Consider the following 25,110-nt stretch of genomic DNA (forward strand, 5'->3'; position numbering starts at 1 on the left):
TGAAGGTTCATTTTATTGAAGTTTTTCGTCAAGTAAACATGATATAAGGAAATAAGTCACTAGATTAAACAAAATTTCCAAATCATTATCATTTCGAAATTTTATTGTCGGATTAAGCAGAAACAAAAAAAAAATGCGACGCTCTGTGGTATATAAATGTGATTTTAAATTGTTGTGAATAGTGAATATATCCGACTCGATATGGCTAATTTCGTTTTGCTCGTCAGTGCTATTGTGTGTGCCAGTATCGTTTTATGCGATGCTAGTTGCGGAAAGCTATTTGGTAATTTAAAAATGTTTTAAGATATTTCGACCTTTTTCTCATTTTTAGAAAACAAGGTAACTGACGCCGAAGCGAAAATCATAGTTGATAAGCATAACCAACTGCGTTCATTAATTAGTCAAGGTAAAGTACCGGGACAACCAAAGGGCAAGAACTTAAAAACTATGGTAAGTGAAAATCGATTTAATTTATTACATAGGTATTTGTATTTCACATATTATCGTAAATGTATTCTGATCTATCTGTTATTTTTCAGAAGTGGGATACTGCTTTGGCACGAGAGGCCCAAAAGATAGCCAACACGTGTGAAATTAAGCATGTTACAGTAAACGACGGTGAGAATTGTTGATGAATTACGGTGACGTGTTTTAATTTGCTTTTGTAGACCGTTTTTATGTCGGACAAAATTTGTTTGCGTGGTCATCAACGGCCAACGTGATAGGTTCAGATTGGAATGGCGCAATTCAATGTTGGTTTGATGAGTACAAAAATTTTAAGTATCCAAACACTTCTAATGGCGTAACTGGACACTATACTCAAGTATTATCTAAAAAGAAATGTTTCGCAGTTGTGATGAAACATCTTCAATTTTTCAGGTCGTTTGGGGGGACACAGAGTATGTTGGTTGTGGTTACACAAATTATCAGTATCAGGAAGACCAATGGTATGACAAGTTGTACGTTTGTAACTATGGACCTGGGTAAGTTGGTCTAAATGGTATTAATTATGTTGTGTAACATTAACGTTTATGTTAAAGGGGCAATTACGTTGGCGCACCTCCATATGAAATATAGTCATTCCATCAAAGATTTTTTTATTTTAATATCTATGCATAAGATGTTCCTAATTTTACTTTAATAAATTTTTTATAAACGACACTTTTTTCTCGTTTTATTCTCATATTTACATAAAAACAATACACTTCCTACGGCAGCAATTAATATCGTTCTGATGAATTTTGTTTAAAATATAAATTAAATTTATAATTGTAGGTAAGCATTTTTAAAACAAACTTTAAATTAAATTTAACTAATGAAATGATAATGACTACCTGCTTCCTATAACAAGGTAATTGCATTTTTATTACCTATTCCGTTTCCATTTCATTTTTTATATTATATTTTATTTCATATTTTTATTCGCTTTATTGTTCGGAATCAACACCATATCATTAATAATTTATTAAGTAATTTAGTAGATATTTATTCATATAGGGTACTATGTGAAATAAAAATGTAATAACTTTTGAACTGTTAAATAAACCTGTATTTTGTTTTCTGTCCCTTACCTACTTGAATTGAAAAAATAAAGAAAATTCAGACAATTTTATATTACATCATAATCATCAAACGCAACAAAGCGTCTGGAATATCTGGACCGTCCGACATATTAAAATATTTATGAATTTATTTTTCCTCAAGATCATCTATTCTACGTATGTATTTAGGTATCATATTAAACTGTAGCATCCTGATGCAATGTTTTCAAATGTTTTTGTCGTGGTCACGTGCTCTGTAGAGTAAAGAAAACTCCTGTTTTCTAGATGCAAAATCCGATAAAGTGAAAATCATTAGTCAAGTTAGAAAACTGAAACGCTTGCAAAAGATGTAAGCTCTTTCGGCTGTAGATGTCGGTAGTATCTATAACAGAAACATTTTCCAAGTTTTGTGTTTTACAAAAATATTAATTTAAATTACTTTAATAAAAATTAATTTGAAAAATCATTTGCAATATTTACAATTTCATAAATAGTTATGGTTTTAATTTATTTTTTACTTTGTTATTGCTTCTGATTCTGTCAGTTGCGGCTACTGTGTGTAACGGTATGTCGGACAAAGAAACTTCATACATTTATTTCATTTTTAATATCTTAATAAAAAAAATTCCAAACTTCTGATGCTAAATACATTTGAAACACAAAAATGTTGCTTTCCATTTTTAAAAATAATAATTCGTGTCTCGTGCGCACTACACATTATATCATTGATGATTTTTAACAATAAACGTTACTATAAGCTAGGAGTATAGCAAATCCTCAACATTAATCGAAATATTAAAAGAATGATACAAAGAATATTTATCCAATATTCAATAGTATCGGGCCTTCAAATAAATATATATTTAGAGTAGGCGTAGGCGACATTCTAATTCTGTTAACAGTGTAAAGCAATTTTTGTAGGTAACCAATTATTCTCCGGAGTTACTCAGGTTACATAGTAAGCTTTTTCCCAATTTTATATTGTCATATTCCGCGGAGGGGGTATAGGGAGATGCACTACAAAAATTAAAAATATTTTCTAACCTAATTTTATTTCATTAAAATGTCAGACGTTTCTTGTGTCATTTTCTACGCTGGAAAAATGTTGCAAACAATTGAATTTCCATAGGTTGCTCTAAATATAAATTTATTTGAAGGCCCGTTAGTATCTATCGTGTTTTACTAGTTAGTTTTATAACTATTAGGTAGGTATTTCTCGGTTTGAAAAACTTTATTTCACGCTTTAGTACATTTACACTTAATGAAATTTCACTTAACACAAAAATAAAGAAAATACAAATTACTGATGCAATACGTATTCACTCGTTTTGTGGAAATATCCGAATTTGCACATTTCAACATGGTGGTAGTTTTTTACTCTTAGCTATTTAGGTACCTACCTAAGTTACCAAATGAAATGACATTAGAGAATTAATAAATACATCTGATTCATATTTTGAAGCTTTATTATATTTTTTTTAATAATTCACTTTTATAGAGACAATGATGCTGCAAAAATAATGAATGGAACTTGTGTAGGTATAAAGAAGTTTTTTTGTGGACGGAATACCCGCACACGCTGCGCTACTGTAAGTTTCTCACTGATTGAGTTACTTGGTCGTTTTTGGATAAATGTTGTTATTACTAACACACGTTTTTGCGATAAAACATGGCTTGCATGCGTCTCAGTGAACATAGAGGTTTATTTTATTGAAATATTTCAGCAAGTACACATTATTTGAGGATATAAATAATAAAAAAATATCGGGAATCGTGTAATCGTAAATTTTGTTTGAAATAATTATTGTAAAATGTAATTACCGACTTTAACAGAAATGGCAAGACACAAATGCGCCGCAACATGATATATAAGAACTGATTTTAAATTGTTGCAAATAGTGAACACCTGAATCGACATGGCTAATTTCGTTCTATTAGTAAGTGCAATTGTGTGTGCTAGCATCGTCTTGTGCGACGCTAGTTGCGGGAAGCTTTTTGGTACTTTCTGACATATTTTTAGATAATATTTTAACTTATTTTTGCCCATTTGGTAGAAAACAAAATAACTAACGCCGAGAAGGAAATTATAGTGAATAAACATAACCAACTGCGTTCATTGATTGCTCGAGGTAAAGTACCTGGACAACCGAAGGGCAAAAACTTAAAAAATCTGGTTAGTGCAATTAATTAATTAAATTAATTATCTGGCAACTTACTTTTACATTCTAATTGTAATTCGTAGAAGTGGGATGCAGCTTTGGCCCGCGAAGCTCAAAAAATAGCCAATACGTGTAAAAATAAACACGTTAAAGTGAAAGACAGTGAGAATTATTTAATGAATTACTGTAACATTTTTTAATTTGCTTTTGTAGACCGTTTTTATGTTGGACAAAATCTGGCTTGGGCTGGAACAACGGACTGTACGGAAGGTTCAGATTGGAGTCGTATGATTCAAATGTGGTTTGATGAACACAAATCTTTTAAATATCCAAACTCTTCTAATGGTATAACTGGACACTATACCCAAGTATAATTTAAAAGAAGTTGTTTCTCAGATAGCACGAAACGTGTTCTCAATTTTTAGGTAGTTTGGGGTGACACAGAATATGTTGGTTGTGGTTATACGAAGTATCGTAAAGGCGAATTGTACGAACACTTGTACGTTTGTAACTATGGACCTGGGTAAATTAGTCTAAATTGTCCTCGTATTAGTCATGATGTGTAATATTAATGTTTTTATTAAAGGGGCAACTACGCTGGCAGAGTTCCCTACGAAGTATAGCCAGTCGATCACAGATATGTATAACTATGATGAATAAGTTTAATAAATAATAAGTTTAATACATTGATATTTGACATTTTATTACGTAAATACATAAAATAGTAAGTACACTTTCTAAGGGCTACTGTTGTAATAGACTTTGTTTAGAATTTATAAGAAGAAAGGAGCACGGCATCGAGACCGGAGTTTACGTTAGTTACTCATACATATTATTATCAAGTAATGACAGTTCCTTTAACAGCACTGTTCATATAATTAATTATTATTAAATAAAACGGTTTCTGCGGAAGAAATTAAAATTGTTGAAATGAACTTTGTATAACGTCAAATTTAACTTGGTAATAAGTAATGAATACCTGTTTCATACAAGACAATTGCATTAACCGTATTTTTTTTCCTGTTCAAATACGTAGGTACTTTTATATCATAAATATTTTATCACGTTTTTTATTTACTTACTTAATTGTTCGAAATCAACATTAGATTCTTAATAATTTTTTACTGAATGCTTAATTATTCATATAAGATATCGACTGAATAAAGATTTCATGACTTTTAAATTGTTAAATGGAGTAACATTTTAAATTTTTTTATTTATTTTCTGCTTCTTACTTAACAAATTAACAAACAAAGAAGATCTATTACCAGCAGATTGACTCTTTTATTACAACGTGCACAACAAATAAACTCTCTAATTCTGCATGGTGTTAGTAGAGAAGAAAACACATTTTTATTATCTATCGCAATTATCTATAACGAAACGATGCCAACGTATGTAGGTATACTTATTTGCATTCACTTATCGCTGCTTCATCTTCCGGAAAACAACGGAAATGTAGCTCTTGTGCGACTAAACGTTGGCCTGATCGAACAGTAGGTACACCTCGCATCAGTTTTTCTCTATTTTACTTATTTTGTAAATTGAGTTGGCACATACATCATTCTTTGCACTCTGTCCGCGAAACAAAAAATCAATTAATACACTCCAAGATTACAAAAAATGTTGCTGTTGAGGCTGTTGATCGGAGTTTCGAGGAGACGGCGAATCCTTGTGTCTCCACTGTACACTCCCATTCTTATTCTTGGATCTAATTCTTAACCACTGATGAAACAGTTTAGTAATACTTCACTCGTTGTTTATCTTTTTAGAAAATAATTAGTAATAAATCTTTATTTCTACAGTAAATAATTATGGCTACAAATGCTAAAGCATAAGTCACGGCGTAGTGCACAAATTATTACAACAGCACAATTAATACGGATACACGAACATCAGTAATACAACTGAAAATACTATCTGCTGTCAAAAAGTTATCGTTCTTCAATGGTTCTTCATTCTAAAATATGTTAAATAACCACTGTTCATATGAATTTGTGGACAAGCAATCCATGGTTTTTTCCCTATTTTCCAAATGTGGTTTGTCTTTTTAGTTGACAAATCCTAGAGGGTGCGACTGAAAAAAAGATAAATCAGATAAACCATTACTATCATGGTTAAGTTGGCAGCGCTGTATAAAAGATTCAACAATTATCGACTATTGACTATCTATTAAAACAGTTTTCATTAATTTTTTCTCTAAAAGCACGTGTTTCCAAAATAAGTAAAATATGGATAATTTGATCTTCTTTAATGAGAACAAATCTATTTTATTTATTTATAGAAATCATCTTTAAGAGTGCAGTTTGGATACAATATTTTAAGGATGTATACAGTGCTCTGTACAGAGGAAATAAACCACCTGTATTTCTGGATGGAAACACCGATAACTTAAAAATCATTAAATGGAAAACCGGAAAGCTTGGAGATTATTAAGCTCGTTGGATTCTAGATGTCGGTAGTGGTGTCTAAATTTGTATCGAAGCATTTTCCAAGAAAATTTGCCAGATTCAACATACCTAAGTCCATAATTGCATTTTTACGAGTCCTGTGTTAAGTCTGTAATTCTTAATAAAAAAGAAAATGTAATTTAAAATTTTGTAAAATTATTTTGGCGCACAAATTTTTATGGCTTTATATTAAATTGGTAATATATCACCAGCTTGTTGCTCTTGCTTCCAATTACGTTCTTTGTCGCTTTTTTTTTGTCAAACAATGAAAGGTTCTTTATAATTCACTTTAAGATTTATTTCTTTAATTTAGAAAAACTTCATAAAAACCTAAAATGTATGCTGCAAAAGCATTTAGAAAATCAAAGTTATTGCCTTCAATTACGTTACACTATATTGTTGAGGCATTATGCACTTTTAATATGTAATAATAAGCATTACTGTACTGTAAGAGTGTAGATTCTAAACAGTCAACATTCACAGAATAATTAAGAAAATGTCTCCAATATGTTATATTTACAATATTTGCAAAGTGTACATGATTTAATTTTATCCTAAATAATTATAAAATCGATATACAAAATTTTCATTGTCGTTGTCATTGTGGCGATTGAATTTTTCTGATTTTTCTGAAATAAACTGAAGTTAGTTGATTCGTTAATAAAGCTACAGAGAATATTTTAGTTACCACACAAGCCGCGATAACTCTTCGAGTCCTCTAATCTATGCCTATAACAATTAGGATAACCCTTTTCATAAGGTTGTTCACCTTGCACGTTCCCACTGTTGACATATAAATAATAATACTTAACTAATTTGCCAGATTCAACATACCTAGGTCCATAATTGCAGACGTATTTCTTGTGGTATCGTTTTTGTGTATCCAAGTAGTATGAATATCCGCAACCTACGCTAGTTGTTTCAGCCCAAATCAACTGAAAATTATGCACACAAGTGTAGAGATAAGTAAAAGTAAACCACAAACAGTAATATAATTTGAAGAGTATGGAATAAAAAAGATTGATCTCCAAAGTCGATTCCCTAGTTTAAAATCATATTTCTGTTTTTATAAAGGATGAAACGTCTTTTGTTTCAATAATATTTTAGCTATAAAACTTCTTAGACAGTCCGAAAAGGAATTCGATATTTCCCCCAACAATGAAAGTCCCTGGCGGATGAGAGATGGCATTATTGGTGAATAAGCACTCACTCTCAAATGTACTGGGGGGCACACAAAGTCGAACAAATTGGAGTGGAGTTGTCTGTTTATTAAAGAAATAGACATAACATGGCAAGCTGTTGTACCACTGGCACATTACGTTACAAGTGTGGACATATATTTCGGCTTGAATACATTATCGGTGATAATGTTTCAACCCATCATGTCCCGAAAGCAATTTGAATATTTAATAAAGACATTAACAAAAATTACGCAAATAATCTGAAATAATCTGCTGCCGGTCAGGATCCGACGACATAAATTTCAGCCAGACGGAATCGAAATCTTATAGCCATAACTACATTACATAAATACACTAAACGACAATATTATGTTAATTTTGTTATTTACGTTTCTTCCATAATTAACGACCAGAGACTACTTTTCTCAACAATCGGACAATCAAACAAATGCATTACCTGCGTGTAATGTCCTGTTTCTGCATTTCCGTAACCGTAACCGCTAAAACTGTAGTCTACGTATTCAGCGAACCATTTCGACAGGGCATCAGTAATCCAATCTGGGTTCATGTCGTAGAAAGTCGTCGGTGCCCGTGTGGTCCACTTCGTAGCCAAATTTTGTCCCACGTAAGAATCATCTGGAAGAGGCACAACTGTCAGATGTGGAAGTAAAATAGCTGGAATCAGTATTACGGAAGTGTCTTGAGGGATCGTGAATGTATGGGGAACAAGACATCGCCCATTTTTGGGCCTCGCGGGCCAGGTCGTCGCTCCAGGTCTGCAAATAAGAGTGACGAGTAACTCACAAAGATTTGAGCTGATATTACCAATTCCATCATGTTTGCGGCAGGGGGTTGACCAGCAACTGCCCCCATAGCTACGACCTGTCGTATTTTGTTGTGGGTGTCTAGCAATAGTTTCTTGTCGTAGTCTGTGATTCCAGTGTCTGAAATGTTAACCACCGGAATGAGATCAATTGAAATTGCACGTTGTACATTGGTTAAATAGTTTTTTTTTTCTAAACTACGCATATGTGATGAATGCTAGTGGTGGTGCAAGAAAGAGTCTTACAAATGGTTTAGGGAAAACTCTAAAAAAACGAGAAGTTAAAGGAACTCGTGTCATCTGTTGGAATTATTGCTCTTGAAAATTTAGTCTGAAGCAAAGTTTTCTAAATTTCGCAAGTTTTTTTAAGAGCTATGTGAGAAGTAAACAAACTATTTCTTGGTATGTTATTTCTTGGAACTTTGATGCCAACAACTAATCAAAATTCATCTAGTCCTCTGATGTTTTCCTTATTTGTATTTTTTTTCCGTTTTGTCGAAAAAATAATTTTCATCTGTGTTAATTGTAAGATCTACTACATATCTACATAACTTAGATCACTGAAGAAAGGTCAGAATAATGAAGATTACCTAACATATATAAATTGAAAATATTGATTATATTGTAAACCAACCATGTAAATAATAAATAATAATGCATGACAGGTTTAATATGAACACCTTTTTGACAGGGTACGAGAACCGATGGTTCTTCGTTGTCTCTAATACTCGTATACGAGGTGTTAACTGATACCACGTTTGAAAATTTCCTTCAGTAATTTTTACAGGAGAAGCTGTAGAATCCCGAGGAGCATTTTATTGGTTGTGGCTTAGAGAGAATAAAACATTTTTTTCTAAAGATATCAAAGCATGTTTACGGTAAATTTGTTTATGTTTTTTAAATGACAATGTTGAGCAAATTGCTTGAATTGTCTTAGTTTTTTGCTTCGCTTCTTTTAAACAGAACAAAAACCACCCTTGCACGTTTTGTTACTTTACCATGTAGAATATGGTGACTAACGTAATGACTAATTCATTGATTACTTGAAAAAGGCCTTTATTTATCTAAGCAAATTCCAAAGACCAAGTTGAATAGATCGAAACCTCTTTGCATTAAGTGTTAAATTGTGTTACTCATCTTTTCTAATAAGATTTGGTTAATCAGTAGCAGACCAAGCTGTTCACCAAACAGATTGATTTATCTGGTGAAGCCAGTGGGTGTTATTCAATTTTCTAAATTTGATTAAAGACAAACAATCTTAAGATTAATATCTTTAAAAATTCTTTTAGTTTAGGACGAATGTGTGAAGATTTAGTTGCACAATACATTGTGCACTTATTGAAAAAAAAATGAACAAATTGGAACTCCTGAAAATCCCATGTGAATATAAACCCACTGGATATTCCCTCGTATTTATATTAAAAATATATTCCCACATCAAACAAGAACACGGTTTATTATCCAATCTTAATTTTTTTTTATTGTAGCACCCTAGGTTTTTGCATTTAACAGTCTAATTAAATTTATGTAAATTTTCGGTTTTCGTGGAAATCGGAGCGTTTCCATAAACAAAATTGCAACGTGAATTACAACAAATGCATTTTAGTGTACCATAAAGTTTCGAGAGAAATGTTTGGAGTTGTGTTTAGTTCGAATTTTGTTGGTTGGAGTTTGTTTGGGGAATCGGGAAATTGTGAAGTTCTTGTAGCGGCAAACTTAAACGTGTACCACTGATGGATGTTAATGAATTTACTTTGAATAACGAAAAACAAACATGACACATGACAATTGCAATTATAAGATAAGTGATATGTGTATCATTTTTTTACGTTAGTCTCGATAAACAAACATTCTTGTTATCGTTTGGGCACGCCTAGAAATGGTCGTGGGGAAAAAATCTCCAAGATGCGCATGCGCAATTCCTATTGGGTGATTCAAAATTATTGTGGCCAAGTATGGCAACTATGTACGAAAATGTATCTGGCAACTGTGTGGATGAGGTAGAGTTGTCATTTGTATGACATTTCATAAGCGTGCATTTGATTTTTTTGATATCATTACACATTGATTTGACAGTTTTCAAAATTGCGCGACTATGAACTGTCAAAGAAATATCAACTCTACCCTACCCACACAGTTGCCACATACATTTTCCTACATAGTTGCCATACTTGGCCACAATCATTTTGAATCACCCAATACTTACGTGTGAAGTAACGGCTTAACCTAAACTGTCATTTTTGTGTTGATCTAGAAATTCTAAAATACGTCATTGATCTCTTGCACCAAATACACTTTATTACAAAAACGTGCGTTTCAACAGCAAAGCTGTCATCATCAGGACGACGATACGAAAAACGAAACTGCCGTCAAAACGTGCGTCAGCTTTAGTTTTAGCAATACACTGTTATAGCAATAAGACTGGAACTAATCTTATTTCCACTGGAATAATGGAATCAGTTATAAAAGATGACATGGCCGTTCGTAAAATGTAACTGCTGAAACCTTCTTTAAATGTCGATTATGAATAATTCGGCGTCGGAATCAGTTGTGTAAAGCAGTTGTCAAACTATGTTTGTTAAAATTAAATATGCGTTTTCGTGTCTGTCTCAGTTACAAAATGTCGCCATTTATTATCTGTTCAGAGGTGTTGTTACCTTTCAATTTGAGTGTCATTAAAAAGAAGTCACGTGTGTTTAAATAAGCAGACAACTATCAACGAGCGTGTATAACTTTGTTCATACTTTATTTCAATATTGGTTTATTTGTTCGGAGTTGTAGTACTCAATAGCTGAGATTTGACGATGAGAAGAATACCTTTGGCAGCGAAGTGTCTATTATTCAATAATGGTGCGTTTCTTTTGATATGCAAATGAAGCCATCACCGCTCGCCCAAGCCCGTTGTTCTTCACTTGCAAAGAAATTTCTTTGTCGCGAGGGCGAGGTTTCAATAGGTCAATAGGCGCTTTAAAACGAACCACCATAGGTGACGGCAGGTCTTCTCCCGTCGAAGACAAATTGTTAAATGCCACGATAATTTGTTGATTTACTGACATCTTAATCTGCCGTAATGAAGCTATCAATCATGCGGATAAAAGACATTTCAAGAAACCCTGACGCATCATTAATTTTCATCACGACATTCTGGTATTTAACTTAATAGTCTATTAAAATGTTGGGATTCTAATTTAACACGGCACCACCGGCGGAACCGTCACTTAATGGATTTGCAAAATTCAAACGATAATAGAAAAGTGACGGAGATGTGCTACTTACGGATTATTGTCCTTCCGCCGCACGACCAACAGCTCCCAATTAGTACCATTTCAATTATAACGACCAGCAGGAACCGGCATTCATTGATCTTTGATAAGAACATGATTCTGAAAAAAAACGGAATTAAATTTTTACATGTATCATCGACATTTAGATTAACATTGGGGGTCGATTGTATGTGGTAGCTTTCAATTGTGTTTTGTCATGAATATTTCATTGTTGTTTGAGGTGACTGCAAATAAATATTTAATTCCCACTGATACGAAACCAAAATTGACAATGTTGCAGTCACGGTGAACCACCAAATCCACTTTTTACACCTTACTTGGTCAAGTATGTATCGTTGTAACTTAAACAGAAAATTTATAAGTGTTTAATAAGTGTAATAATTTTTTTAATGATTGTAAAATATAGTATGTATGTAATAATAAATTGTAATAAACAGAAACATAATAATGGAAAATTTGTGGTATTTATTTTGCTGCGACATACACGCACGTTGTGTTTACCTATTATTTAGAGAAGCTTTGTCGTTACCTCAATTCAGTGATATCCACTGAAGGGTGTCTACCTAACCAGTGAAAGAACTCCTCAATTTCTGAAACTTTTCTCTATAACATTTTTACAAAAAAGCATTCCAAATTGATTTAAAATTTGGAATAAATTAGCCATCAAAGTGTATACCCGGCGAAATTTGTCTGTTGTGACAGAAACGGAGAATTTTGCAAAATGTTATAGAGAAAAGTTTCATAAATTGGTGAGTTCTTCCACTAGTTAAAATTAACACACGTATTTCAGATACACCCTGTATAGTATTTTGAGTGGTAAAACTATAAAAATCAAATAATCAGCAAAGGACCAGCGGTTACAAGATCATTTTTCTTTAAAATAAATACTTACATCATAATGAAGTTAGCAGATAGCAAATTATTGAATTCACTACTACAGAAACCCGCAAAAATGCAAAATGCTGCTTTGTTGATTTTGTGAATATTATAGTTTTACAACTTGAATTAAATTTGTGTTTAAATAAAAAAATTAAAAGTAAATTTTATGATAAGTATTAAACATTTTATGTTTACATTTAAGTTGTTGGATAATCAATAAGTAGAGAATGGTTTTTTATTGTTCTAGACAATAAAAGTTTTATTATACTTACACAATACGAGTACACTAAAGACAGCCATTAAAGCAGCAATTTAGTCAAAAATTTGCATTGAACATTGTTTCAAGCAAATGCGCATTTACTAAGATTTTCAAACAATACGATTTATTTAACGAGTTCGTGTGTAAATTGGGCTTTTTTTGGTATGAGTGGGCCAGATTAAAACGCGAGTGGAACGAGCGATTTAAAGGCTCACGAGTGTCAAAAAAAGTCCAACTTACACAAGAACGAGTTGAATACAACGTTTTTTTGTTCGACAACCCCCTTAAAGGCTCCAAATCGCTTAAAATCTTTAAAATTAACTTGACGTTTCGTAGGAGAAAATTCTCAAATTCTGACAGTGTCGAACAAAAATCAAATTCACTATAATTACTACAAAAATTTGGAATTAATTATCAACGTTTTGAGTTGTTCAAGAAGATAAAAAATTAATTTCACAAAACATCATCTTCATCCTTACGGGTTGTTGACTTAAAAAAATGTCTACACGAAGATAGATCTCTTTCAGAAGATTTCATCAACAAAATTTTGTTAGAGTTAATAGAGAATTATCGTAATAAAATAGATCAAGAAGGACTATTTGCTTCGTTCTCTGTTTGCCTCAGAAGCGGGAAAGTCACATTTACAAATTATATCATTGCGTAAAAGTTTCTATATTTATTATTGATTGAGTACAAACTGAATACAAGTTTTTTCTAAGACGAAGAGAAATTTTAAATCCTTGTGTCTTAAAGACTCACTATCCGCGTTAAGTATAAAATATAAATCACAATTATTGTCAACAAGAATAATTGTTGCGACAGAAAGTAACGTGAATTCAATAAATTTGTGGTGAAGTTGCCTGGTGCTTACTTTTGCTTTCGTTAACGTGTGGCGTGTAGCATCATCAGCTGTCAAATATTTCGTGAAACAGGAAGTGTAGAACGAAAGAATGGAAATAGGCAACAATCAATGCGAATTCCAGAAATCGTCGAAGGACTGAGGGAAATAGTATAAAATGATCTGAAAACTTCAATTTCTCCTTTATTATAATAAATGAAGAATGATCAAAATGAGGTTATGTATGTGAAGGACATGCCAACTAAAACGTCGACTTACGTTTGGAAAAGAGAATGAAAAACACGACTGCTTGATTTATTTATCACTCGTTATATCATTGATAACTAGGGCCAGAATGTGTTTTCTATTGTAAGTAAATTTGTGTGCGAATTACATGATTAATTGCTAAATCAAATGCTATTATTATATTTATAAATTACAAATACTATAATTCCAAGACTATTTTTGTGTAATGTGTTTTTTTTAATTATTTTTATTATCTTTCTAATTTATTAAAATAGGTTACACCGTAAAAGATTAATTTTGTGATAACAGCTGAGATTTTTAAGGAGGTCGGTTTTAATTAAAAATTAAACATTGTTCAGGTATAAATACCTACATATCATTATGACATTTATGAATGTTGTAGAGATATCAATAAAGTTAGCTCGCTATTATTATAAAGAATTTATAATGCAATAGTGGTTCATCGTTTAATATCCTTACATTTATTTGCTGGCCAATGACTGACGTACTTTGGTGTTTTTTGAAATAAATCTTATTCTTCTCTGTTATAACTAGAACCTCATCATTGTTGACAAGGATTTTGTTTTTTCTTAATTTTCTTCAATTTTTTGTTTGTTTTTAGCATCGCCACCTTCATTAGAAGTTAATTCAACATAATTCTCTTGTTTTACGTTCTGTCTAGAGCTAGACGACAAACACTCTATTTGCATTACATGGAAAACTTAGAAACTTAGACAAAAAAATCTAAATTTATGTTGCTGAAGACTGTTCATTGACAGAATAATAAATGTGCGAAAGCGTAAATTGCGGTATGTTTGTGTCAAAGTGAAGTAAAAAAAGTTGAAATGAATTTTGGAATGTCGTGGTCGGGGATGTGCTTTCAGAGCCTGTGTCCGTGAGGCGCCCCGGCTAAGAATCAAAATGGCAAAAACGTCGCCCCATAAAAAATTAAAATCGGTTTGACATGACATATCCATCTGAGGTATGTCCTTGCATAATGTATTAATGACACATGGTAGGGTGGATGTTATTAAAGCGAATGGAGTTACGTCGGACGTGCTCTGGAGACAAAAATAAACCTTATGAATTGAATAGAGTAATGAAAACCTGGAATTATATCGAGAAGCATGGAACTATTTGAAATCCAGACTTTATGAGTCCTAAAGTCAATATTCCAGACACGAATCTCTCTCTTAACCATGTTACGTTGTGAAAATTGAATCCAGTAACGATAGCATCGTCGGAGAGAGCAGCTCATTTCAGGAAACTGCCAGCCTGCCGAGATGCAGAGACGCCCCGTCGAGTGCGGACGAATATTGCAAACTAAACAACCAAACCGGATACAGAATGACATAAATTATTTACAGGGTGAGTATCGCACATAAACAGCCGTCGACTTTTATTTCGCCTATGTGCACGTTAAAGCCACGGTTTCAATCAAAAATTAATTGGACGCCTGAAATTTACGAGATGAAATTATCGGTCCTAATAAAGTACGAAAACCGAGACGCGGTTTACAACGCACGGGCGGGGAGACCGAGCCAGACTGTATTAAACTGTGGCGGCTGCGGTAACCTCAAGACGATAAAAAATTAACTAAAATCTAATCGATGGATTTTTATCGATGAAATCAGACTGACCTCTCGGTAATTTATTGCTTCTTCTGTCATACCATGTTACTAACAACACGCCAAGGTGAGCTATGTGCCACGTAAATTGTCGCACTAGCTATTTCACGACTATTTGCAATGATACTGACTGATTTAAATTGTGTGAAGAAAAACGTATCGAATTCGACATTTATCGAGACCACAGCGAACAAACAATACGACACCGATACGACCAAGACAAATTGGCTTTGGTTTTCAAACAAAAATACGAGAAAATAAAAAGTTGTCGGATTTTTCTACACTAAAAAAATGTTTTATTCTCTCAAATCTTTCTACTCGCATAAACAACATTTTCTCTTCATTTAACATTTTCTTGAAACCAACTACTTCTTTTTCACAATCGAGACTAGAAATCACTTTCTGATTGTATGATACAAATTATTTTGAAGGGATATAATTTTTCAAAAAAAATCTCAGTGTTTTCCACATCAATCAAATAAAAATTGAAAAGTTTATGAAATTTTATGTTTAAAAAAATTATAATTTCAAAATTAATTTCAGGAGATTTGCTGGGCCGGTAATTTCTTCTGGTTTTTCTGCGGAAAAGTCATCATCATTCATCTTTTACCATAAACAAATATGATTACATAAATTTTCACGGTTGTCAAGGAATTTTTAAAATTTATCAGACTACTAGTAATTTAAAAATTAGTAAATGTCAATTAAAACGTGAATAAATTAGGTTTTAAAAAGCTAGTTTTTCGTTAAAATTAATAGGTAGTCAAAGAAATCGTATATACAGCTCGGAAAAGAAAATTTTCTTTCGGTGCTTTGTAATAATACTGTTATATAGTCCAATTTTTACCCTTTTGAGGTGACGTCACGATTTCCTTCGTCGCTTTCTCTTTATTGAAACGACAGAAACAGAAAAAAACAAAAAAAAAGGCACGTTTATTTATTGATGGTCACTTTGAGGTTATTTTATGCTCCAGTCAATTTGACAATTTTTAATTTCTTTCACTTATTACATTGATTACAAACAAGTAATTGTCAACAAATTTGACACATTTATAGTTATTTATGATCAACTCAAATTTGTTTCTGATCCTAGCTCAAACATACGTAAAGTTACTAGATAATGACGTCATCGCAAAAGGGTAAAAAATGGACTATACCACGCGTTCTAAAAAAACTAAATCCAGTAAGCTTTAACTATCATGGTTTAAATATTGCTGTATTTGACAGTACATATTTGACAGATTACAGGACGTCTCTTTGACAACAGCAGTATTTAAACTAGGACTGCCAACTAACTTTGATAGGCACGGTTTATTGGGATTTTTTTTCGATTCTAGGATAGTATAACATACTGTTTATTTAACTATCGGTTTGTTTACGTAAAACAGTAAATTATTTTCACTTAACAGTGACGTTAATTTACCAACAATTTAAATATAAAAATATTTACCAGACTAATGTAGTAGCTAGAATGTTTTTAATGTTTTATTTATTATTTACCTACGGAATTTTTTTGAAAAATAGTACATATTATATTGTTATACGAGTTGTTCAAGACAAGTTTACTGTTGTAAAACGAGTGTAACATGCTATTTTTTCTATTTCGCCTTCATTAATTTATTTTTTTTTTTTTAATTAAAAATATAAAATAATTATCTAGTGACTTTTATTTTAATGGCATTGGGTTGGTATTCATGAAGCAATGACATTTGATTGAATATTAAATTTCAAATTGTCACTTATAATATCCCTAATGCATTGATTATTTCCGGAAATTTTTTCGAATGCATTTCTAAAACGTATTAATTAGCCCGAGTGGAACACGAGGGCTAATTACGTTTTGGAAATGCATGAGGGCATATTCGGTAAGAAAATCGCAACGACACGGACATTATGCTTCTTCAATTATAAATTTTTAAATCGTACGACACTCATTAAAGACCAATAGAAAAATTAGTTCACGAGCCATAACCAAGACAACAACAAAATAAATGATTTTGATTGGCTGAAAAAATTTCCACTTATTAATCACAGTTAGGTTGGTCTACCTACAAAAAATTTCCAAGAAATTTTTTTGTTGCCATCGTTATGGCTCGTGAACTAATTTTTCTATTGGTCACTAATGAGTGTCGCACGATTTTCTCCCAAATTTTGTTACAATAATACATTTATTTTTGACATCACATTTTACATTGACATTTACAGTAATTCTACTACCAATACCAACCCCATATTCAATAATCACTATAACGATTATACCAAATTGAACTTTATGCAACTGTTTTCAGTTACACAAAATGCTCTTTGTGACACTGAAATAAAAAAATAACATTTTAACAATTTATTTTAAATTTCCCAGGTTTTAATAAATTTGTCCCAAACACAATTCTCTCTACAAATTATATTCGTAGATCTTAAAAGGAGTAAAATTTCTCAGTAAACGTAATATTTTTTCTGTAAACAAGAGGAGGTGTAGTTTACTCAAAAATAAACCTAATTTAACTTTGCAACACTTCATTCACTCCAAAAATTAAATTTACTTTTTGTTAATGGTGCAGTAACCTTACCGCTTTAAAAAATAAAGAGAAAAATATTTGCCAATTCAATATTCGCCCAAATTTACGGTTGAAATATATTTTCACTTTACATTCAAAAGCGTTTCATCCGTGAAATTATTTCACTAGCCCGCACTATAATACTGCCAAACAGTTCAGTTTTTAATCTATAAATTTCCAAACAAAAATTATATTGTTGAAATTTACCATTTAACTCTCTTTTTGATTACTAATATTTTCTTCATGCAAACATACCAAATAAAAATGAATTTGCTTTGAAATTGAATTAATTTTCAATAATATTGTTCACTCCCTCACAACTTAATGAGTGATAACATTTTAACGACATAAAAATTACCAAACAATTTTACAACGCCAGCTACCTGAGTGTATTTACAAATTAAAACAAACACTTACGAATAACTTTTATCTGTCAACATCACAATTTACAGCGCTTTTAGTTGACAATGACGCTTTTTTAACAAAAAACGGTCATAAAATCCTTAAAACGACACAATCTCCGACACAGGTGAGAAATTAAACAAATCGATTTTTTTCGGATAACTGGTTTCCACTGTGTGTAACTTAAACCCTGACATTAAACACGAATTAAAACTCTCCATTATATTGATTGTAAGTACCTAGGTAACTGTGAAACTTTTGGCCAAACTTTTCCAAGACAATCTTTTATTGACGGTGAAAAAAGTTCTAAAACCGAAGTTGCCAGATCCTTTAATATAATCACACAATTTTAACAGTTCCTGTAATTTCATTATCCGTTTCGACAGGAATACGACTAATTTTTACAAATCTTTATCCGGACCCCTCCTGTTCGTTTCCCTCACGTTCTATGATCTATGAATTCTAATTTTAACACGACAAACAAAATGTGCGAATTACGTGAAAAACACAATGGGTATAGACGTCAGATATGATCGAAATTACTATTTATTTGTTTTGTATTTTGTGTCTAGACGCGAGGCCTTTTTCTGTTTGTTCATTATTGTTACAGTATGATTGGTCTGTAAATGATTAACACTCTGCCTGAAGATTTTTCAATTCATCGCCAGTTGTTTATTTTTGCCATTATGAAAATTAATTGTATTATTGCATGGACAGAGTTGTACTCACTTCGTAAACGTTCTAGTAGCAAATAATTGATTGCAACATTATTATTAATTATATTGAAAACGAGGCACTAGAAATTTATCGATGATTTATCATGCTTACAGTTAAACAAATAAGTGAATGAAAATATATTCGCGTTGTTGCACACGATAAATCATTGTCGGCGTTGATTTATTTACATTACCTAATCGAAACATGACACCGACAATCTAAAACCGTCCTTTTCAGGAATTGTTTTGATTAGTTATCTTGTATTGACTTTGAAATTTTCACACTAACAAACCGTTCCGATGTCGAATCAATCGAAACTAGATAGTTTGAAAAAAAAATATATTAATGGACTTTTTATGGTACCGGTTCTAGCCACAGAATCACAGCAAACGCAAATTTAATCATCCAGTTCGACTTACTAGATTATTAGGAGAACTATCCGAGAGCACTTTCACAAAAACCCAAGAAAACAAACTGAAGCAATAATTTTGTCTTTGATGCTGAACGCGTATATCTTGAATAAATTGTTGAGTTGCTGTCGCCAATCTGTCTGGCTTGTGTAAGTTCACTCAAGACATCAACTCGTTTCTGAACTTATATACCTATAAGTATGAGCATAACTGATAGCAAGGACATCCGAGAAGCAGGAATATTTTCTGTTATAATAAATAACTCGTGGACAAACAAAGCGACGATTTGACGCCGCAAGAATTCACCTGTAGCGATGGATTCGCGTTGTACAATTTTCACATTTGCTTATCTACAAAATCGAAAAAAATCTGATTTTGTTAATAACTATTGCAGTATGACTAAGTACCAAGAAATTGTTATTTAGCAAATACGACTCGAGAATAGAACGCAAAAAATTGTCGTTGAAGGTAAAACTGTTTAATACTGAATACAGAAAATACGAAAATTAGCTTGTCTTACGAGAACGACAAATATTTAAGATTCGTTTAATATTTATACAGATTAATTTAAGTGGTCTGTTTGTATTTCTAATTCGGGATTCAAAAACAGAGGCAAAGAATTCTATTACATATTTTTATTAAATATTATCTAGAACCGTATTTCCAAATTGTAAGCCAAGTCATAAAATCGTAGTTTTATGAACAGGACAAATTCTCTATACATATTTTACTTCGCGTTATAGATCCAAAGAAGTTATCAGAAAACATTGTTCAGAATCTAATTTTGATTCGATTTACCCAGGGTCATTGCGAAATTCGCATGACCCTTTCACCTCGGAGCGTGTGACATGACGCGTGACGGCGTGACGGTGAAACTAATGATGTCGCGGTGCGCCTAAAGAAGTTTTCACATAAAAACCTATTTATTCTTTATTCGACAAAAATTGAAACAGATATTGTTGAACATTACTAAAAATCAAAATGGGATTTTTTTTTGATAACTCTTTTCGATATTTCCAAAGCGAAGCAAAATATTGAATATTGACACTATGTACGAGATCCTATTTGGATGGGTTTACAACTTACAGTTATTGTTTAATATTTGAAAAAAAAATGCACGAGTGTACAAAAATTAAAATCTGCTCCTACTGATAACGAAAATATCATCTCAAGTGCGACACACTGTAGATGTCGACCACAACATTCGTATTATTTATACTGAGTCATTTACTTGAACGATAATTTAGAAATATTTATTGGTGTTCGATTTTGGTCTGACGTGGATATATTTCTTGTAAAATTAAAATACGCGATTGAGGGTTAGATTTTTTCTGAGTGGAACCGTTCGAATGGAATTTCCGACAGCTTCCTCACCTCCGAGCAACATTTCCGGTGAGGTTTCGAAACTCTCTGGATCTGGACCTAAATTATTAACACCGCTTGGCTTCCGACACTGTGATCAATTGGCGCAATCTTAGTACCAACAGTTGGGTTTAACCTGTTTCCAATTCTGGCAAAATATGCACATTTGTATCAAAGGCCGAAAGAAAATAAATAAATCCAACCGCCATCAAATATTTATTCCGGAAAGTACGAACAACTTCTGTGTCGTGCTCGTCTTCAACGTGCAAAAATAATTTTTATGTCGAAATAATGACTTTTTAAGTCGACGCCTGTTTTCGATTAATTTACGATGTTTACAGATTTCAAAGAATTTTCTTATAATAAAAATTCAAGTGTATTCTTGTTAATTTGTTCTGTGTGTAGGTCATTATGATCAAGTTGTTTCGAAATATCGAGATTCATGGGTTTTAATTTTAATTAAAGATGCCCATCTAGTGTCATAATTTTGCTCAAACCGCTAGAGTCGTTAATGAAAAAAATAATAAATGAAAACTGAGCCATACTTACAGACAGGCGTTAAATTTGTAATTGTACACTTAATTGTAGCATTGAAAATCACCGTTGGAGTTGTTATCGCTAGCACCAGCTGTAGGAAAAGTTCATATAATACTGACTGTAAAATAAGAATATGTCGCGAACCGCCAAGATGGTGATTAATATACTTTGCGTAAAACAATGATATTATTTTTAATACAATCACAGCAATTAATGGAGCGAAAATTTATCGCTGATATGCAACACTTGGTTATTTCTTTTTGTTGTCAAAATAATTTCCATCGCCAATAATTCACTGTTAGATTGGCAAAGGATTTGTGCTATAAAATATTATGATGCATCGATTTGCTAAACAGGATGGTTTCCTTTAATCGTGTTTTCTCAAAGTGAAACGAAAATTTTATTGGGATTATCACGCAGGACAAATGTTAGTGTTTATGCTTAGTTCGCTCTTCATCCCGTAAAATATTACTCCGGAGAACTGTGGCCTCAAACGCCGAAAATTTGCATTTCAATTTCACGTTTATTCTCTGGTCGCCTGTCTGCATTTCCGTCTGCATTAATCCCACTTTTCCAACAACAAATTGACCCGCTAAGAAAATTACCGGACTCAACTCCATCACAAATGATAAATTTTTAATTTCAATTTAACAGCACACGTCGACTCTGATTTACGAGTTTTTGTTCTTCTGCTTTGTACACGTGTTTTTCTAATTGATTAAATCTCACCGCGATTGATACGTGCATACCTACATATACCCAGTGACGCAGAAAATAACTAATTGCCAAATATTAACTAGCTAAAGACCTCTACGGATGTGCACCGAGTGCTTGACCTTTTTCTGAATCGACGCGATTGGTCGATCAAGTGGGAGGAGTTTAGCAATTAATCGACTTGTAAATATTTGAAATTTTTGTCGACATGCATTCTACATTCCTTTTCTGCAGTCTTCTCTGGAAATGATCAAAAATGAAAGATTTCTGTTGATAGTTAATTGACAGGTACACTAATAGGGACAGATCTGGGTAAAATTTGTCAGTGGGCGTTCGCTCTGTTGCTGTTTTAAAATTGAACAAAATCTAAGTTTCGAAATAGGGGCTGACAGGTATGATGCATATTAACGCGATAATTAATTAGAAAGGGATGCATATTTCTTCATTCGGTCCATTCATAATGCAGGTACGGCGTGAAAATTTCACGTCAACTACATTTCATCAAATTTTTGCAGCAGAATTGTACACAAATATTTTAAAATCGTAAAAAGAATGGATGTGGGAGACATAATTTTCAAAACAATTTTTGGCATTGTTTCAATCAAAACAACATCATTTCAAGTGATTTTGCACTTATTTTGAGAAATTATTGAATATGTACTGCGTAATGCGTAAAAATTGACTGTTTTCTATACGAGTAAATTTAATCATTGTTTTTGATTTTCGAGTAGTTTTTCTATAATGGGTCTAAAAATATTTCTTCCCAAAGTCACCTTAAGCCGTATTTATACTCTCCAAAAGTAAAAAATTAAAGAAATTATTGCAAGTGTTGTGGTGAGGCACCGCTGGCGATCTCCACGAATCATGACCAACTCCATTAAACTACCACAGCAGTATGGCAATTCCAGTTTACAATGTGGTACCTACAAAGAATGCCATGAATCAAGCATCGCCATCTGTTGGTTATCGACGAGTGACAAAATAGGCGTGAAATTTGAATATCGAAAAAAAATCCCAAGAAACATAAAATGTATGGGTTACGGCAATATATCCAACCACTCTTCCAGTGTTCAAGCGAATATAATGATAGAGAGAAATGATTTAAACCCTTGATGGACCGTGTGGTACTTGCAGCAGTCAGCATAGTCTAAAATATAATACATATACTTTATGACGTTACATTACAGATACCTATTCTTGATTTAGCGAATCCTTTTGTCCGAAATGACCAACTATATTTTTGCCTCCTTTAGAAGCTAATTCCAATTTTTTTCAAGTGAAATCCATTTCTTCCAATGAACTTGCAAATTTTCTATACCACGTTAAAGTTTGAACAATTAAATTAAATACTGCTGAATACTCAAAAAGCGTTTTATTCACCTTGAACAGCCCTATTTTCGGTCTTATTACTAAATGCTGTTACTACTCTTTCGAAAATGTCATAGCATTAGTTTTTAACTGAATTTTAACATTTAAGAGTTGACATAATCACGCTTTGGAGCGTATTCTGTAATTGCCCCGCTAAATTTTAAAGGGCGTTAAATTAGGTTGTCATAGCAATGACAAATCAGCGCTTGAAATTTTAAATTTTAAACGACGCTAAAATTTTAACGTCCCTTTAAAAATTACAGAATACTTTGTGTTATTATTCTGTGTTTTTGTAAGAAAATTGTAATAAATAATCAATTATTTGAAACCATCAATGGATTGGCTGAATACTTTACTCCGTGTGTAGATGCTATACAATGGCCTGTAAACAGAATTCATTCAAATGTAATTTTTAAAATCTATAAAAATGAAGTCAAGTGGCCATAAATGAGTGAAACAGATTTAGTGGGTTTAGTGGGTTATTCTCGTTATTGCCAATATGTCTCGTGATCCAATTTTTAGGCTAGGGTTTTGGACATTTAGTGTCATGGTTAATATCGCACACTGTAAAGAAGATTTTACGAAATAACGACGAAAACAAGCTTCACTAACGTGAATTAATTTTCATTTTGCAATCTGCTTCAAAAATAAGCAAGCCATTGCAATAAATGTATTGTGCAGAGCATATGCATAATAAAAATCATGATTAAGACAATTTTGTTTTATTTTCCGTCTGCCATATTTGGTTTTGAATTCGGGTATACCAACATAAAACTTAAAATGTTTTGCAAACCTAACAAAAGAAAACACCACAAACATTCATAGTCACTTGGTATAAGTATAAAACAGTAAGTATGTCTTTTTCTTAAAATCATTGTTACTCTTATTTTTATTTCTATTTTTAGCAAGCATAAATCCTCCTTTAGTTGTTTGCAGAAAGTTTTTTTAGAAATTGTTTCCGATGACATCAAGAAACGAGTGCCTTTGTGCTTGGGGCAGGAAGGACACCACTTTCAACATACATTCAATTATTAACATTGACTTCGTACAAGCGTTTTGTCTTCATTATTAAAAAAATGTTTCTAACCTCAAAATTTGCAAGGCGCAAAACTCGCGAGTTTAAATGGCGACGCACTCTTACAAAGAGACTCTGTGGCAAAGCTTACTTTGGCGAATATTTTTTTAAAGATAAGTTATATTTTGAAATCGTAATTGTTAACGTTTGAAATGGTTTATCAAAATTTTGGAAAAAATTATGGCAAAACTGTTTTGAATGTGAATTGTCATCACGTGATAATTATTTACCGGAAATTTGAAAAATCGTTGTAATGCAGCTCCCGTTTCACAATTCTAATGGGAATATAAAGTTTGATCAGACACAAAATTTCATTTTGTAATTTGCATCATTCCCAATTTATTTGCATTTTTAGTAATGCATTTTCTATTTTCTTTTTATTTTTTACTCTTACTTTTACGAGTTCCTTAGCCATTATTTCTGTAGAAAGCACGACTTGCTGTACGTTTCCTTTCTTATATTTCATCGGAATTGTTGTCAGAAGCGGTATCGGGGAGGATTATATTTTTTGTAAGCGCCAGAACCTAATTAGGATCACCGAAAACGAGTGCATCCCAGATACATCGAAATCCGCTTATTCAACTCTTCATTATTATTCCGCTACACAATTTCGATTTTCAAATACATAAATTGAATTATAGCGAAATAACTTGTCAACTGTGGGGATTTGAATAGAAACTAT

General features: G+C 32.3%; 3 protein-coding genes across 4 annotated transcripts; 2 read left to right on the plus strand and 1 right to left on the minus strand.

The window, feature by feature from the left end:
* Positions 1-76: 76 nt before the first annotated feature.
* On the plus strand, positions 77-1,161 carry LOC138134487 (venom allergen 3-like). Its single transcript, XM_069052784.1, has 6 exons — positions 77-283; positions 332-450; positions 540-618; positions 669-823; positions 880-983; positions 1,041-1,161. The coding sequence occupies exons 1-6, from the start codon at positions 202-204 to the stop codon at positions 1,075-1,077; spliced, it is 576 nt and encodes a 191-aa protein (XP_068908885.1). The 5' UTR covers positions 77-201; the 3' UTR covers positions 1,078-1,161.
* A 1,964-nt stretch (positions 1,162-3,125) lies between these two features.
* LOC138134488 (venom allergen 5-like) lies at positions 3,126-4,390 on the plus strand. Its single transcript, XM_069052785.1, has 6 exons — positions 3,126-3,539; positions 3,596-3,714; positions 3,784-3,862; positions 3,914-4,068; positions 4,126-4,223; positions 4,287-4,390. The coding sequence occupies exons 1-6, from the start codon at positions 3,458-3,460 to the stop codon at positions 4,321-4,323; spliced, it is 570 nt and encodes a 189-aa protein (XP_068908886.1). The 5' UTR covers positions 3,126-3,457; the 3' UTR covers positions 4,324-4,390.
* A 2,257-nt stretch (positions 4,391-6,647) lies between these two features.
* Positions 6,648-21,397, minus strand: LOC138134484 (venom allergen 5-like). 2 transcript variants are annotated; one of them, XM_069052781.1, is made up of 8 exons: positions 21,284-21,397; positions 11,431-11,537; positions 8,157-8,275; positions 8,023-8,107; positions 7,789-7,967; positions 6,985-7,085; positions 6,839-6,933; positions 6,648-6,779 (listed from the first exon to the last, which is right to left on the minus strand). In XM_069052781.1, the coding sequence occupies exons 2-8, from the start codon at positions 11,531-11,533 to the stop codon at positions 6,700-6,702; spliced, it is 762 nt and encodes a 253-aa protein (XP_068908882.1). In that variant the 5' UTR covers positions 11,534-11,537; positions 21,284-21,397; the 3' UTR covers positions 6,648-6,699. The 2 variants fall into 2 exon arrangements, with proteins under 2 accessions (XP_068908882.1, XP_068908880.1); XM_069052779.1 differs by lacking the exon at positions 21,284-21,397 and adding an exon at positions 19,382-19,546.
* Between the last annotated feature and the right edge of the window lie 3,713 nt (positions 21,398-25,110).

Source organism: Tenebrio molitor, chromosome 7, assembly GCF_963966145.1.
Source record: "Tenebrio molitor chromosome 7, icTenMoli1.1, whole genome shotgun sequence".
Lineage (NCBI taxonomy): Eukaryota > Metazoa > Arthropoda > Insecta > Coleoptera > Tenebrionidae > Tenebrio > Tenebrio molitor.